General features: G+C 55.7%; 1 protein-coding gene across 4 annotated transcripts in view; it reads left to right on the top strand.

Moving 5' to 3' along the window:
* Window positions 1-16,578, top strand: part of PDE2A (phosphodiesterase 2A) — a 92,383-nt gene that overhangs the window by 58,468 nt on the left and 17,337 nt on the right. For all 4 annotated transcript variants that reach the window (XM_082749722.1, XM_082749724.1, XM_082749723.1 and 1 more), the window contains 4 exons: window positions 1,714-1,803; window positions 5,605-5,693; window positions 12,567-12,676; window positions 13,514-13,569. In XM_082749722.1, coding sequence (XP_082605848.1) covers window positions 1,714-1,803; window positions 5,605-5,693; window positions 12,567-12,676; window positions 13,514-13,569 — 345 coding nt within the window. The remainder of the gene's footprint in view (window positions 1-1,713; window positions 1,804-5,604; window positions 5,694-12,566; window positions 12,677-13,513; window positions 13,570-16,578) is intronic.

Below are 16,578 nucleotides of genomic sequence, written 5' to 3' on the forward strand. Positions count from 1 at the left end.
AGCACATGTGATGTGTGATCGGGAATGCCTAAGGGTTAAAGGACAATTAATCCAGTGGGGGGGATTCTAATGTTCGGAACCAGCAGCTTCTGATGTCCAAGGGCAGAGATCTATTTCCGTGACCAAAATGTCTCTTCATCCTTGAGCAGCAGGAGGGGCTGGTGGGAGGCTGGGGTGCGGGGAGAGCAGTGGGAAGTGAGCATTCGGGGAGAAAGTCCACTGCAGCTGCCCACTCCTAGGAATCCAGAACTCGGTGGCAACAGGGATGAGGGGGAAGACTGAAGCCAAGAAGACACACGGCCGAATGCTGTAGCTAAAGCCTGAACCCCAGACTTCTCCTGGACTCCAGCACATGACTCCTCTCAGTGGCCTCTGAAAAATGGACCCTGAGTCAATTCTTGCCCACCCTTAGGGACAGGCAGCTCACCTCCTCCCTCTTTCCTGGTGGCCTCTTTCTATGTGGTGTGACTCTGCCTAGAAAATGTCCTTCATCCCACTGGGCTGAGGCCAGCCTCCTTTAGACCTGTGAGTCTCCAGCCTGTCCCTGGGGCCATAGAGTCCTGTCCTGCTGCTCAGGAGAGCCTGAGAGATTGGAGTCAAAGACGGAGACCCATGGCTCTGCTCTGCAGTAGGCTGGACACCCCCAGGTCCTCCAGTCTCAGCCACATGCAGGCCTTGGTTTCTGGTTCCCTCCTTACATGGGTAACCTGCGAATGAGTCTCATCTTGTCCTTACTTGAGAAGAAGTGCACTGGAGATGATCTAATCCACCTGCAGAAGTGGGGGAATGGTCATCTTCCCTATTCGGGTTAACAGATCCTTATTAATATGGCCTGCAGTTCCCACATTTTAATTATTACCAGCCACATATACACTATGGGTTCATGTGAGCTTGTGGTTCACTAAGACCCTCAACCTCATAACATTTTTATATGAATGGGGGCCAAGCCATGTCTCCTTCCTCCTATGGTTAATCATTTTGCTTTTTGAACACAGACCTGGCCATCCACAGAAAAGAACTTCAAGGGCTAGCGGGGAGGGCATGGGTGAGTGGATGGTATGAGTCATGAGCCTGCCTTGGCCCTGGATCCCCTGTTCCATTACCTTTCTTTTTGATCCCTGCGGCTCAGCCAAGTTAATAGAGTGAGAAGCATGGACCTTTCTTGTCTCTGTTCCGGCTCTCCAAGGACAGGACTGTTCCTGGGATGGGAAGGCTGTGAGGCTGTCAAGGCTGGCTTCTTCCTCCTCTATCCTGCCAGGGGCTGGCCCAACTGTGTTTCTCCCACCTGTGGGCTCATCGCTTGGACTGTTGCTACTCTCCAGGATTCATATTGGAGGGGTTTTGGTTTGCTTATTTTGCTTTGTTTTAATATGGAAGGTTATGTTTTCCTTACTATGCTAGAATTTTCCTTGGCTAACGGACAAGAGGCCTGGGGGTGAATCTCGACTTGAACTTTTAATGTACTGTGAATACTTTGCTAAGCCCCTGACCCTTCTCTGAGCCCCTTTCCCCCTGTTACTAAGAAGAGTGGACCTGGATGCACTAGGACCTTAAGACTTGTTGAATTCTGAGATTTTAAGATCCTGGGATTCAAGTGTCTGAGAGCCTTGGGCTCTGGTTTAAGCGGGGAGTTTGTGCTCCTAGCGGTCTGGGCCGTTGGGGCTGCCCTGGCCTGCCTGGAAAAAGCCCTCACTGCCCTTTCCTCTCTTGCAGGATGCTTTGCTGAGCCTGGGCTCCGTCATCCACATAGCGGGCTTCCGGCGGGCTGTCAAGGAGGCCCTCTCGGCTGTGCTCCCCAAAGTGGTAGGTGCCTTGGTCCACATTTTCCCCCTGGCCCCCAAACCTTTGCCCAGCTCCTTGCTGTACCTCACATAAGTTTGAGAAGGAAGGAAGAAGCAGGGGCCCTGTACCCAGGGCCTCTCGTAGGGAAGTGAAGGTTTTGAGTAAGTGTTCTGAGAGGGTGTCCTGAAAGAGAAGGTCTGAAGCTAAGTACCAGAGAATGAACTTGCATAGGAATTCTGAAATGTCAGGGGCAGACAGGAACTTAGAGCTTAATTGGGAAGATCGTGTCTCAAATAATGGAAAGGATTCCCCCGGGATAATAGCGAGAACACAGTGGAGTCAGCTGGGCTTTGGAATATGTAGCAGAAGAAGTTGAGGGTAGGCGTGCAGGAGAACGTCCTTGATGCCAAGTACAGGAGTTGCTAGAGTGAGAGGCACAGCTTTGTTGAATGAGTCTGTGTGAGGTGAAGTATCCTGCCCAGAGATAGGAGGCTAGACAAGATGACCTCTAGAAACCTTTAGACTTCTCTCTGACCTATCCCAACACCAAAGATGGTTGTAGATTGAGGGCAGATGGATGACAGCTGCTTAGGCCCATGGTCACCTGGCACACTTGGTTGTCTGGCCCAGAGTGCCTTGCTGAGGGGACTGTGTTCCTCATGAGGAGGGGAGGTCTGAAACTGCTAAAGGAGCATGGAAGTCTTCTTGGAGGAGGAGACACCTCAACTGGGTCCCCAGAGCCTGGAATCTCTTCTTCCCTACTCCAGACCCAGCCAAGGGCAGCCTCTGCCAAAATGTGACACCCCTCACCCCACCACTCCCCACCCCCACCCTTGCAAGTCCACCATATCTGAATCTGCTTGATTAATGAAACTCCAGAGGCCCGGGGAGAGGGGGTGACTCACCCAAGGTCACACAGCATGACAGGGACAAATGGGGCTTGGCACCTAAGCATCCCCATTCTCTCTCCTCAGCTCTGGCTTCTCAAACCTTCTAGAAGTTCAGAGCCCGGGAGGAGGGCTAATGAGTGAGTTTTATTGAGCGTGAAATTGGTAGGAAGTGGGTGGTGTGTTGGCGCCCCAAAATAAATCCTCCCAGAGAAGGATAGGACTGAGGGAACATCTGGCCTGGGATGGAGAAACATCTGGAAAGGAGGGGGTGGGGAGGCTAGCAGGTCAGCATCTGCAAGGGTGGGCCCCTCTGTGGCCATGGAGGCTGCCCTGGGAGGGGTAAGGAGAAGGTGACTAGTTAGGTATCCACAGGCAGGGTGCTTGGTTGTTGTGCCAGCATAGATGCCCAGCACTGGATTAATTGTATCCCCAGACCTGGGGGCTTAGAAGTCAGCTGTGGTCCAGGCCATTAGGTTCCTGGGAGAGTAGGACATGTCTACCTTAGCTCGTCCAAGAGACCTGTATGAGCTAAGGGACCCCGGCTTTGGGGAGCTGTGGTTTAACTGCAGGAAGGGTTTCAGGACACCCCCTCTCCGGGAGGCGTCCCTCCTCCCCCCACCCACTTCCCCCACCCCTGCTAGAGGGGTGGGGACATGGGAAATGTGATCCGCCCCAGGGAGGGGTAGATGCGAAGTAGATGAGAGGTCTCAACTGCCCACAGCGGATGAGGGGAGATGGGAGATCTTCTCTGCCCCCTGAGAATTAGAGGGTCTGGTTTGCCCCCAGGGAGTTGGGGGAGGATTGATGGGAAGGGTCCACTCTGCCCTTAGGGAAGGGTGAGGAGATGAGAGTGTCTGCCCCCTAAGAAGGGAGGGGAGAGGACAGCATCTGCTCTGCTCCCAGGGAATGGAGGGGGTAGGGAGATGGAAAGGGTCTGCCTGGGCCCCCAGGGAGTCGGGGAGATTGGAGACCTGCTCTTCTCCCAGAGAAGGGTGGGATGTGAAGGCGTCTCTGCTCCCCACGGAGTGGGGGAAGGGGGGCACTGGGGGAGGGGTCTCCATACTCCCCCTCGGAGGAGAGCCACCGCACCTGGCCCTCTCATCAGCACCCATTGTGGCAGGCAGCCCCGAATGCAGATGGTGCTGATGTGTCTGCGATGGTTCCCTCCTTCTCTCCAATAAACTCAGCTAATTTTAACCCAGAGGGCTGGGAGTGAGGGGGTGGGAGGCAGAGGGACATCCGGAAGCGAGGAGGATCTGTCCTCCCTGCCTCCCCACCCCCAGGGTAGCCACCTCTCTCTCTGTCAGGGCCAGGCTCTCCGTGTGACCCTGGATGCTGGGGCTGGGGTGTCTCCTAACCTCTTTGGGCCCGATCCCTCAGGCCCCTCCCAGGCAGCTGCAACGACTCGAGGAGCAGACGGAGGCAGGATACAGATGAGAAGAGGCCTCCCTTGCACTGATTTCTCCATCCCTGAGCTCCCTGCCCGGACCCTTTTCCTGGAGGACAGGGGGCCTCCAGGCCTGGCCAGTGCCTGCCCCTCACACTCGTCCGGGCCCTGTCATCCCCAGCCCACACCACCGATGAACTGGCTCGGGTTCTCTGGAAGTAGGACTGGAACAACTCCTGGGACTGGGAGGGTGAGGGCAGCCAAAGACCAGAGTGACTGGCAAGACTGTGGACTCTCACAGTGGCGAAAGGGCAGTGGCTTCGACTGGATTCCACACTTACTGCCACACTTACTGCCGGTGGCCTTCAACACCCAGCTCCAGAGTTACCTCCTCCAGAAGCCCTCCCTGATAGCATCAGCAGAGAGGAGAGAACTCCCTTCCCCTCCCAAGAAAACAGTGTCCCTCAAGACACTTAGCTCGGCATGCAGAGGCCCCTAGCTGGGCCAGGGCATCCGCTGGGCAGCCCTGGCCTCTGTGTCTCCCTCTGCACCTAGAGTGCAGGGCCTTGGGACGCTCACTGAGGCTGTGCTGAGTTGGGTGTGGAACCCTCGTGTAGCCAGTCCTGCTTGGAAAGGGATGTGGCTTTTCACCCATGGGTCACTGAGGGCAACAGCTTCTGCCAAAACATGGCCTGGAACTGAGGCCAAGACAGCTCTGGGCCCTTGGGGAAGGCACATTGACAAGCTGAAGACTTGACAAGCTTCGAATAGAGCTTTGATCTCACTCTAGGGAACCATCATTCCAAAAGACGCACCTGCTCCTATCTCTCAGGGCTCACAGCAGCCTCCCCGAAGCTCTGTTTCTAGGCCCTGCTGACCCCAAGGCCACCTCCTGTGCCCCCTACCTCCACTGCCAGTTCTATAAATACTCTGTGCTCTTTACACCGCATATCTACAACTTGGCCCAGGCCCAGAAGCCATTCTTCTATGCCTCACCCATTCCCCACTTGTGTCTAATTTTCCCAGCAGTTAGTTTAAGATCACCTCTTCTAGGAAGTCCTTCTGGCTTGAGTCACAGTGTGTGGTTTCTTGTAGAATTGTTTGTGTCTCTGAGGTCAGAGGTCGTGGGGGAAGCTTCCAGGGCATTCTGAGCCCCTCCTGCCCATGCAGCCCTGGATGGATCACTCTGTTGACTACTCTGTTATGGTTCGCTGAGACGAGTCACAGCAGGGAAATCTCTCGGGGTGAATCCTTTAGATTCTTGCCCCAGCACTTTGGATTTGGGGTGATAGACAAGGAAAGCCAGCAGGGTCATGGGTCAGGGTCAGGGTCAGCCTGCCCAGAACCCCTCCAGGAGGAAAGGGTGCTTACAGGAGCTCTTCCACCCTGGCTTCAAGTTAGACCTCACCTGGGGAGTGAAACCAAACAGATGCCTGAGCCCACTGCCAGAGGATCGGTGACCTTGTCACCCAGATCTGCATCAGCCCTGGGACAGGGCAGCCAGGAGGGCTGTCTGTAGGATCTCACGAGTGCCTTCTGTCCTAGGAGACTGTCTACACCTACCTGCTGGATGGGGAGTCCCGGCTGGTGTGTGAAGACCCCCCTCATGAGCTGCCCCAGGAGGGGAAAGTCCGGTGAGCCATTCTGTACCTGCTGCCTCTCCTACAGTCAAGGATCTCAGGCCTGGGGGACCTGCCAAAGTCAACTGGTCTGACTTTCCCCATCTGCCCTTGACCTCAGCTTCCCTGCCAGCTGGGGATCCTTGGCTGGGTCACTGACTCCCCATAGAGGAGAGAAGCAATGTCTTTTCTCGTGTTGTGTTGCGGTAGTGGACAGCACAGGAAAGTACCCAGTGGTAGTTTTTCTTCTAGAAACCTAGAGAGCTCCTTGGAATTGCTACAGCTTCTCAGAAGGTCGGGGCTAGAGTTTATCATTAGACCCTCAGCAGGCTATGAGACCTGCCTGGGAGGTTCTCACCAAATCCCAGAATCCTGGGACCTGTGGGAGCACATGGTATCAACCCGGTGTCCGCAAGCAGGGAGATCAGAAACAGGTGTCTGGCTGTGGCTTCTGAGCCCCAGTGCTTGGGTTCAAATCCCACTTCCCTTTTACTAGCTGTATAACCTAGGGCAAGGTACTCAACCTCTCTGGGCCTCAGGGTTCTTGTTTGTAACTGCCAATAATGATAGTTACTTATATCGTAGGGTTGTTGCAAGGATCAAATGAATTTAACACAAGTGAAGCCCTTAAAAGGCATCTATTAGAAATGCTAAGCATCTGGTTTTGTTTTTGTCAGGATGGAATGTTGGAATCCCTGACCTTAGGAACATGGGTGGGATGCCTGGTGTGCTATGGTCCCCTGATACTTCTGAGCCTAAATTGAATTCAGCCTCCTTATCTTCCTCCACAAGATGTGTCCCAGGCCATGTACCTGGTGTGCGATAGAGCCAGGCCTGGGACACAGTCTCCTGGCTCTTGTCCATTCAGGGGACAGTCAAAGGAAGTGGAGCTCATCAGATGAGACAGTGTTGACAGGCAGGAGTGCTGGTCCAGAGGAGGTCAGGCCACAGAGGACATGATCACTGCCTTCTCAGTACCGCAGGGCCATTGTGGGCCCAGGGAACACGAGGTCATAAGCTGAGGGCTGAGTGGGCACCAGTGGGGTGTTACTAGAAGGCAGCACTCTACTCCCTGATGGGGAGGGCTTTTCCAACAGGCCAAGTCTTCCAGGAATATGGCTTTTTCAGGTAGTAGCTGAAGCCAGCAAGACACATGGCAAGACCTCCTTTCATGGAGGTCATGGAAAGAATTGCTGCTGGAGACCCTGGTCCTGGGGATGCTGGTGGTCTTGAGGACCCTCCTGGCACTTGGGACCCTGGATTCCAAGACGCTGGCCTCTCTCTCCAGCCCTTCCCCCTTGGAGAGGCTGGGGCCTCTCCAACAAGCCAGAGCCTTCTCACATCCTGTTCTCCCATTTTGTTCCTCTAGGGGATGGGTGGCCAGTGACCCTCTCCTCTTCACCATCTCTTGACAGCTCCTTCCCTCAATGACTGCGCCATGCCACTCTCTGACTTCTACTGTCCCATCTATAAGATGGCAGGATAGGACTGGCAGGTCTTCGGAATCTTATGGAAGAAGAATGCTTGTAATATCCCCTTTCCTTCTCGGAGCCAGCAGCCCTACTACTAAGAACTCTGCTTTATATATGATCTTGCTCCACCCAGCAGGGTTCCTTCTAGTGGCCGGGGAAGGCCTTCCTGGGAGAGGGACGCAGGACCAAGGGCCCAGAAGGCAGGAAGGGAGCATCCTGCTGGTCGGCCTTCCCTTCTGAGCCCAAGAATGCTCCCCAGAGGCTTTCTGCTGTGAGGAGGGGTGGGGTGGGGGGGTCTGCGGTCCAGGCATCTTGGAGAGCTCTCAGATCTTCTGCACCTCTCAGGATCCCCCAACTACTGCCCACTACCTTCAGATTCTGTAAAGCTTTTGGAAAAGATAAGGGGGGCACGGTGGAGGGGGAGAGAGGTGGTGGAAGGCAGTTAAAAGTGAGTATTACAATGCAATTAGCCCAGAGTTCAGTGGAGATGGGGAGGTGAGCGCCTGCTGGGAGACTGGCCTCAGAAATCCCAGGAAGAGGCCAGCAAGGGGCCAGGGGAGTGAGGCAGCCTGCATCCCAGGTGACACAGAGTTCAAAACTCATTCAGGTCAGCAAGGATTAGGGGTGAAAGTTTACGTCAGTCTTCTCTCCTGAAATCTTTGTTTTGCCACACCCCCAACCCCACATCTGGCACTGAGTCCACCTCCAAGGTCAGGGCTAAGACCTAGCTAGGTATGTGGAAGAGGGAAGAGCACCAGATGGGCCTGGAGTCTAGCCCGGCCCCGTCCCTGACTCCCTGTGTCCACTTCTAAGCCTGTTTTCTTCTCCCTAGAAGAGATAACAGTAGCACCTGTCTTTTGAAGAGATGAGATCCTGGATGCCCAGTGCTCCTCCCAGTGCCTGACACAAGTCTGAGCTCAGTGGTTGCTGATTGCCCTCCAACCCAAGCCCCAATTTACACATCAGGGTGACCTTGAGAAAATTTTTACTTCCCTTCCGGCTTCAGTCTTTTTCTATAAAATGGGTGAGGCTGGGTACAGGGTCCTTCCGGTGGTGACCCCTGTGATTCTGGCCCCAGTGGGAGACTGGACAGCTGCTTCATCCAAAGGTGGGGCCCGAGGCTCTGGCTGTGCCCAGTGGAGGGGGCACCACTCCAGGAAACCCTGGAGGGCTGGCAGGGCTGGGAAACAGCAGCAGGTGTGAATAGAGGTGGGTCATAAAGACAGATAAGGCCCAGGGAGGAAGAGGACAGGCTCAGTGTGGTGTGAGGACAACAGGGGAGATAATCCAGGGGGAATGGGGAGACCCCTCCACCGTGGGCTCACAGGTCCCCAGTTTCATCCCCACAATGTGGTTTAGGTTCCCTAACCCCTCATGCTGCCTCAGGCCCTCTTCTCCTGAGTGAAGTCCTTCCCAGGGCGGCTCCATCTGAACCAGTCACACTTCCCTGATTTCTCCTGGCCAGCAGGAGGCGCTCTAGGAGGCCTGCTCCATATTGCCCCCATCCCTGAGGAAGCTCCAGTTTCCAGAAAAGGTGTTCCGGCTGTGGTAGCCTCCCTCAGGGATGGGTCTTTCCACAAGAAAAACCATGGGCTGGGCATCTGGGAGACCTGGGATCCAGGAGGGTGTGGCTGAGACACCCCCCCCACCACCACCACCCTAGGGCAATAATTGCTCTGGGCCTCTGGGGATTCCTGGGGGAGAGCAAGATGGAACACTGCAGTGTGTGAGGGCTGGTCCAGCTCTGAATTCTAGGGGTTTGTGGGAAGGGCCTCCTGGAAGACTGCCTGCAGAAGGGCCTTCCGGGAACTCTTCGTCGCCCTCATGTTGGTGCCCCTTCAATCTCCCAGCCTATTTCAGTCCCCAGCCCTGCCGCCTTCCTCCTCTTATTGTGTCTCCTGCCATCTTCAAGCCTCTCATTATCCGCTGCTGGTTGCGGCAAAGTCTGGGGCTTTTCAGCTGCCACGGGGACACCCCCGCCCACAAGAGCCCAGCTGCTTGTCTCCCTCTGCTACCATTTGGGGGTCCCAGGGCCCAGTCTTGAGAAATTTCTTCCTCAGAGCTGACCTGTTCCTCTTTCACTGCAGAATCTGTGTTCCTCTGATTTGTGTCAAGGGACACATGGAATAGTCTGTCCCTGTCTCTGGAGTCTCCCATTCTGGGAGAGGGAGAGGAAAGGGTCCAGGTCCTGGACTGAATCATAATTTATCTCCAAGAGAGATGAAAATTCAGAGTGAGGTTGAGGCCCTGGGAGGTGGGGGTGGGGTGGGGTGCTCAGTAAAGGGGATGGGGCCTCACCAAAGACGGGGCTCAGTGGAGTGGGAGGGGGCCTGGGCACTCAGCTCTTTCCAGGCCATTGACCCTCCCAACAGAGAGCTTTTTTCTCTACTCTTGCCACTAAACAAATAATTGTTAAAGGGATGGAACTGTCATAAAGTCCACGCCCGTTCCTCTCCCCACTCTGTGCCCATCTGTCTTTATCGTAAGTGGGGCAGCCATGACCACCCAGGCACCAGACCTGAGTCATTAGCCTTCAACCTGGACAGCTGGCCCCCGGGCGTGGAGTCCCCTCACCCCTCACCCTCAGCCTGGCAGCTGGGTAGGAGGACAGAGGAGTCAGCAAGGGAGAGGAGGCAGGGTGGGGGAGGGGGCCCTAAGATGAGGGAGGAACCACTGGGGTGTGAATATAGACAAAGCCCTCAACCCTATCTGGTTTGAGGAGACTCAGCCTGGGCATTTCCCTTCGTCTTTTAGTCCATGGGTATCTTTAAAACCTCTAGGGGGACAGCAGTTCCAGGAAGGGCTTGCATGGGTGTGGGCTGGGGTGAGCATGGCCCAGCACAGACCTGCCTGGAACTATGGGACGTCGTCAGGCTGGGGAGGACAGATTGCAGAGCAAGGTGCCAAAGTGAGGGGACTCCTCTGGGTTTAGGCTCCTCAGAGGCCCCAGTGCTCCGTGAGAGATCTGGGCTCAGTCAAGGTTGATCTGCCCCAGCCCCGCCTCTCCTCTGCTGTCCAGGGGCCACTGAGACTAGATGCCCTCACTGCCAGGACATTTCCAGTCTCTCAGATTCTCCCTGTCCAGTGAGAGTTTTATCCAGCAGCTAAACTGATCAGGCTGAAAGCAAACATGACCTTCACCTTCCCTTACTCAAGTCCATCCTGGGGCTCCCACTGCCCTCAGGATCATGCCCAGCTCCTCGGGACCCTGTCCAGCCTTGCTCCCTGCTGTCCAGCCACACTAAACTCCTTGCAGTTGGGCCATCGAGTAGACAAACATTCTTTCCCTCCTCTGAGCCTCGACACATGCCTGTCCCTCTGCCTGCACCTCCCTTCCTGTCTGCCTTGAAAACCTCTGCATGTTCTTTAGGACCCAACTCAGCATCGCCTCCTCCAGGAAGCCTTCTCTGACACTAACGCCATGCAGGACAGTTGTGAGATGCATGGAAGGTGGTTCACTCATTGGATAGGGGAGGGGAGGAAGAGGGAGGTAGCTGGGACAGTTTGTGGACAAGCTTACAGGGGACCCGGTGGGTGGTTGTGCCTCCTTATGTGGTGGAGAGAACAAGTTCAGATTGGGACTGGGTGCCTTTGACGACATCAGGGACATCCAGGACAGGCTTCCAGGAGGCTGTTGGGTATCGGAGGTCTCATGAGAGTGGGACCTGGAGTCAGGAAGCCATGAGCACAGAAGAGGGAGTTTTGTGCAGAAGAAAGGCAGAGGATAGACTCTTGTCAGGCTCCCGGGGTGGGGTGGGGAGGCACCAAGCAAAGGCAGCTTCTGGTCTGGGCAGGGGTTTGGGAGGTTGGGAAAGGGGGAGTGAGGGGTCAGGGGGATGTAGCCCCTTGGTTTACAGACCAGCGACATAAGGACCAGTGCCATCTTGTGGTTGCCCAATAACCAGACTGCAAGAGGCCAAGTGGCTGGGTGGGCTCAGTAAGAGGGGGTTTGGCTGAGGGTCATGGAGGCAAGCCCCTGCCCCCAGGAAGCCCCAGTCTTCAGCAATTGATTCATCAGGAAATGTGGCTACATTGCTCTCCTGTCACCCTAGATTCCCATTCCCTATTCCCAGCTGTTTAGAACAGAGCTGGAGACTAGCTCTCCAGGAGCCTCATGGTCGTAGGGCATGAGGGCTAGAAGGTAGGAGACACCACTGGGTTCTTGTAGATTCTGAATCAAGAGGCCAGGAGTGAATGGATCCAGCTCAGAATGCTACATGACCTTTACCAAGAGGTGCAACCTCTTTGCCTTTGATTTCTCTAGAGGCCTCGATCTGATCGGGAGACTTGGAGGCCACCCCGCCTCTCTTATATCCTCATCTGGCTTTTGCTTGGCTCCCCTTAGTGACCCCAGATGCCCACACTGGCGTCCCAGCCCCCCAGGCTTCTCTTCTCTTCAGGTCAGGCAGTTCCTGCAAACACAATTAAGTGGAGGCAGCATGAGGGATGAGGAACCCAGGACATTTAATCATCGTGGAGGGACAGTTGGTGAAAAATCAGGCACTTAATTAAGCAGGAAGAGCTAGAGGCCAGGGGAAAGCTAGTATGTGTGGCGAGGGCAGATAGAAGCTCATTCTTCCTAAACTAACTCCCCTCCCCACCCCTCCATCACACCTACGCCCATTCATGCCAATCCCGTTGGAAGCTCAACCCCCTCAGGTCTTTAGGAAGGTTTGAGCACATTAGGGCTCTGGTGCCAAATGCCTGGGTTCAAATCCCAACTCTACCACTTATTAGCCCCGGGACCTTGGATATGTTCTCAACCTCCACCTGAAAATGGAAATGATAATCTTGAATTCATGGGATTTCTGGGAATTCCAAGTTAAACCAGACGCGTTGCTTGGATTGTGCATGGCACATGGGGAATGTAGGATAAAATTTAGTCAGGACAGCTATCGCTGGAGTCCTCCTGTGCTTAGCACCACAAGTTGCTCTAGAATGTTTTCTTTTTCTTTTAATTGAAGTATCATTGACACACAGTGTTACACTAGTTTCAGGTGTATAGAAGGGCTTTCTGAGGGTAGAGATGGTTAGGATTCTACTCTACTCCATACTCTTTCTCCCTGGAAGGCTCAGAGAGGCAGATCCCTTGCCCAAGGTCAAGTAGTAGCCACAGCACGATTTCAGAGCTCGGTAGCCTAGCTCTGAGCCCTTGCTTGACTTGCTCTGGGGGACCTGCACTGGGCCCCAGGGTTCCAGCAAGGGGCACCAGAGGCCAGACTGTGGCTGCCTGCCCCTCTACGTGGCGGGTCAGTGTTCCCATCTCTTTTATTTGTGTCCTCCTTGTGTCCACCCTACAGCAGTTCAGATTGTCTAGATCCTTGCAGATGTGCAGGGTCGAGCGGGCTGTGTGTCCTCAGGTCAGGGTCTGCTCCTTTTTGGTCCGGGGACTGAGAGGGGAGGGTGTCCTTTTCAGAGAGGCTGTGGTCTCCCGGAAGCGGCTGGGGTGCAGCGGACTGGGCCCCACAGACCTGCCCGGGAAGCCGCTGGCCAGGCTGATGGCTCCACTGGCTCCTGACACCCAAGGTAAGGGCTGGGACCTGGGCAGGGGCAGGGAGGGAGGGACTGTGGCCCTGCTCCCCAGATCACGTCTGTCTTCTAGCTCTGTCTTCATCTCTGTCTCCTTTATCTTGCTCTGTGTCTCCAGCAGTTCCTCCATCTAATTCTCTCTCTGTTGTGCTACTAACATCTCTGAGCCTCAGTTTCCTGATATGTAAAATGGGGACGAGAGAACCTGCCTTGAGGGGGTGTTTTGAGGAGAAACAAATGAGATAACGCACGTTAAGGGCCTGCCACATACTAGGGCTCAGTGGCCAGTGGCCACAGTGATCATGTGCTTGTGTCTATTGCTAGATGGGCTGCGTTGTTGTCATGCTCTCTCTGTCACTGTGTCTGTTTTTCTTTCTCTTCTTCTCCACGCCCCCTGTCCGCCATGTCTCTCTGCCTCGTGTCTCAGTCTCTCTAGGTCTCTGTCCTCTGTCTCGATGTGGAAAGTGCACAAGACTGGGAGTCAGGAGACCTGACTTGCTGTGTGATCTTGGGCAAGTCACTTCCCCTTTCTGGACCTCAGTTTCCCAATCTGTAAAATAGGGGTGCTCAGCCTTACCTGCTTCCTGCCCTCTCAGGGTTGCTGGGGGGGTGGGGCTCACAGAAGAGTTGTGAAGTGAGAGGGCTTCCTTCCATGCAGGGGACATTGCTGTGGTTGTTCTGTTGCTGCCTCAGGACCCCCTGTCTCTCTGGGTGTCTCTGTGTCTCTGTGCCAGCCTCTCTGTCTGTGTCTTTGTCTCCCTCCCTGGGGCTTGGCTCTGTATCTCTGAGCCTCACTGGCCCCGCAGGACTACCTCATTCCCCTCTCCCCCTCAGTGCTGGTCATGCCGCTCGTGGACAAGGAGGCTGGGGCTGTGGCAGCGGTCATCTTGGTAAGAACAGTGTGGGGTGGGATTGGGGGAGAGAGGAACAAGGGAGGAACAGGGGATGGAGCCCGTGTGTGTGTGTGTGTGTGTGTGTGTGTGTGTGTAGAGCAGCAAACTGGACTGGAGTGGGGGAAATGGGGATCTGGGAGGAGTCTGGGTTTTTCCCACACCCCAGCTCTTCGCCTTACCTTGAATGGGCAGGACGAAATCATCGGCCCTGTCAGCAACATTCAGAGATATGTACGAGCCTCTCTTGTACTTCTCAGCCTGATTGGAGCTATCTGTGCAACCCTGACCTTGCTTCCTCTTTGGCATCCTCCCTGCTGGGTTAGGGGCAGGGGGCTGTGTCCACAGAAGGCCTGACAGACACTGAGGAAGGGAGGACATGTTGCCGACAAAAAGAGCCAGTGGGGGAAGGCCGGCCAGATTCCCGTGGCTGGAGCTCAGGAGCATGAGGGGGGCCCACTGAGAGGGGCTGCCTGGGAAAGCATCCAGCCCCATCGCTGATGCTGGCGACGATGGGCGGGCTTCCTGGAGGGGGTGAGGGAGGGGAAGGGGCTTCAACGGCAAAGGGGGGATGCGTTGCTTGGCGGGGCGGGGGTGTGTGGGGGAGGAGCCGGGGGTAGTGTGCGGGGGGGCGGGGCGGACTGTCCCCAGTGCGCAGTCAGGCAGGGAACCCGGGCCCAGGCTCCCCCTGCCCTCTGCTGCCCCCTGGCGGAGCTCACCAGCTTTCTGCTCCACCAGCCGAGCTGGGGCTGGCTCAGCCACTCTTTCAGGCTCTTCTCGCGTAAATCAAATCCTCCTGTCCTAGGAACCGAGGGTTGGCGCCCCCCAATGGCCATTATTGGCGGGTCGGCTTCACCGAGGCAGCCACAACCTCAATAAGGCTCAGACCTGGGTGCGCGGACAGATGAAGAGGGGGTCATCTTGCGCCCATGGGACTCCTCCCGAGCTCATTAAAACGGAATTAAAGGTTTCCGAGGCGCCTGACCTTTCCGGAGCTGCTGGCGGGGGAGGGCAGTGGGAGTGGGGGCCGGCCGCGGGGAGAGGGGGAAGAGGAGAGGAAGGAAGGAGTGCTTGGCTTGGTCTCCTCGGCGCCCCATCTGCCTGACTGAGGGAGCCGTCGGCCCCTCGGTTTCTCCCGCAAGCTGCTCCCCCACCCCCAGCTTCTGTTCCCGCAGGGGACGGATCTGCTGTTGGCACAGAGTTCTTTCTCAGTGCGGCTTCCCTCCCTCTTTTGGTCCCAATCTGTGCCAGAGCGGATGGCTTGGAAGAGGCCCAGGGCTGGGGGCAATGTGCAGAGGTGGGCGGTGGGAGGGGGTAACTCGGTGGCCCACCTCTGAGGGAGAAGAGTCTGGGGGTGCCAGGTTGCTGAGAAGGATTTCCTGTGGCGGTCTAGTGAGGGCCGGGTCAGAAGGGAAGCCACTCCAGCAAGAGGAGGACGTTCGGAGTTTGTTCATCTTGCCGGCAGGAGGATGGCTGCCATGACCACAGCTCAGCTTGGCTCAGGTTGGACCTGGAGTCCAGGTTTCTGCCTTCACCTGCGGGAAGAAAGGCCTGTGTGTATATGTGTGTTGTGGGCTGCGGAAGGGGAGGCGGACAGCCTTACTCACATTCAGTACACCCTAGAAAACCTGCTCTGGGCATCCAGGCTGGGTGCTGGGGCAGAGAGCCGAGTGAGACCCATTTGGGCCTTCTAGAAGCTCCATCTGGGGGAAGGCAGGCACAGCCTCAGGTGACCACTGGCCAAATGAAATAAATGCTGCTGGCAGGTGTTCTGGTGGCAGAGGCTGGAGCACCAAGGGGTGTCTCATAGTGGAGGTAGCAATTGAGTGGGGCTTTGGAGCATATGTAGGAGGTTGACAGGCAGAGAAGAAGGGAAAGGATATTCTAGGAGTAAACAGCATGAGCCAAGGCAGGGTGGGGAGAAGGGTGGTTGGGAGAAAAGTGATCCTGGTGAGGCTGAGGCTTGGGGTGCACGGTGCTGAGCAAGATGTCACCTGGGGCTCTGGTTGCCAGGAGAAGTTCCCGACAACTAGCTTCCCACTTCCTCAAAGGCCCCGGGCAGCTCTTTTTTTTTTTTTTTTTTTCTTTAAGAGCTCTTGAAAAGTACTTAAATTATTCAGTCTGCCTCTCCTCCAAGCCTGTGCCTCAGATAGAAGTGCAATTCCCCAGGACACCCCTCTCCCCAGTGCATGCACATCTGCTAGGCTCTGTGTCCCCCTGGATCTCACATGCTTCCAGAGGCGGCACAGGCTGCCCCTGACATCCTAGCTACAACCAGATCCTGACAGCAGAGGGCCGAAGGGTAAAGAGGATGCCACAGGGCAGAGATTCACTAGCTGGTTCACCAGCTCCATCCTCAACAAGCCCCACTCCTTTCTCAGACTCTCTGCTCTTGGTATCCATTTATCCATCCTTCCATCTGTCCATCCATCCTCCTGCCCATCTATCAGTCAAAGACCCATTTCTCGGGCATTGCCAGGCATGGTGTGCTAGGTGCTGCCAACAGAGCAGTGACTGACCCCTGGCTTCGCAGGTCATACAGCCTGGAGATGTCGGGAGACAGACATCAAACAAGTGAACCAAACAGGGATAGAATTGCAAATGCTGGCAAATGCTGGCAAGGAAACAGGGAGCCCTGCAAGGAATATGGTGCCTGATGGAGATACTGTGGGTGGAGGGCTGTCTGAGGACTGTGCCGGCCAGGTGCGGGGCTGTGTGGCTGAGTGCTGGGCGTCTGCAGCTCAAGGTACCTGAACGGCAGATTCTTCGTGTGCAAAGAGTCCTTACCTCTGTTCTTTAGTTCTGGGATGAGAAGTCCCAGGAGAGGGTGGCCCTTGGTCCCTGGCATCGGATGCATGATTTGTGCCTATGCTTCCCGAATCCCGCTCTGGCAGCCACACCGGCTCCTTACATGAGGACGGCATGTTCATGCGCTTAGCCACACTGAACTTGGTGAGGGTGAGGGGTTTGAGGGCTGTGCTGGGCTTTCAACCTTCTCTGCAGCCCCAG

This window comes from Mustela nivalis (assembly GCF_964662115.1).
Source record: "Mustela nivalis genome assembly, chromosome: 9".
Classification (NCBI taxonomy): domain Eukaryota; kingdom Metazoa; phylum Chordata; class Mammalia; order Carnivora; family Mustelidae; genus Mustela; species Mustela nivalis.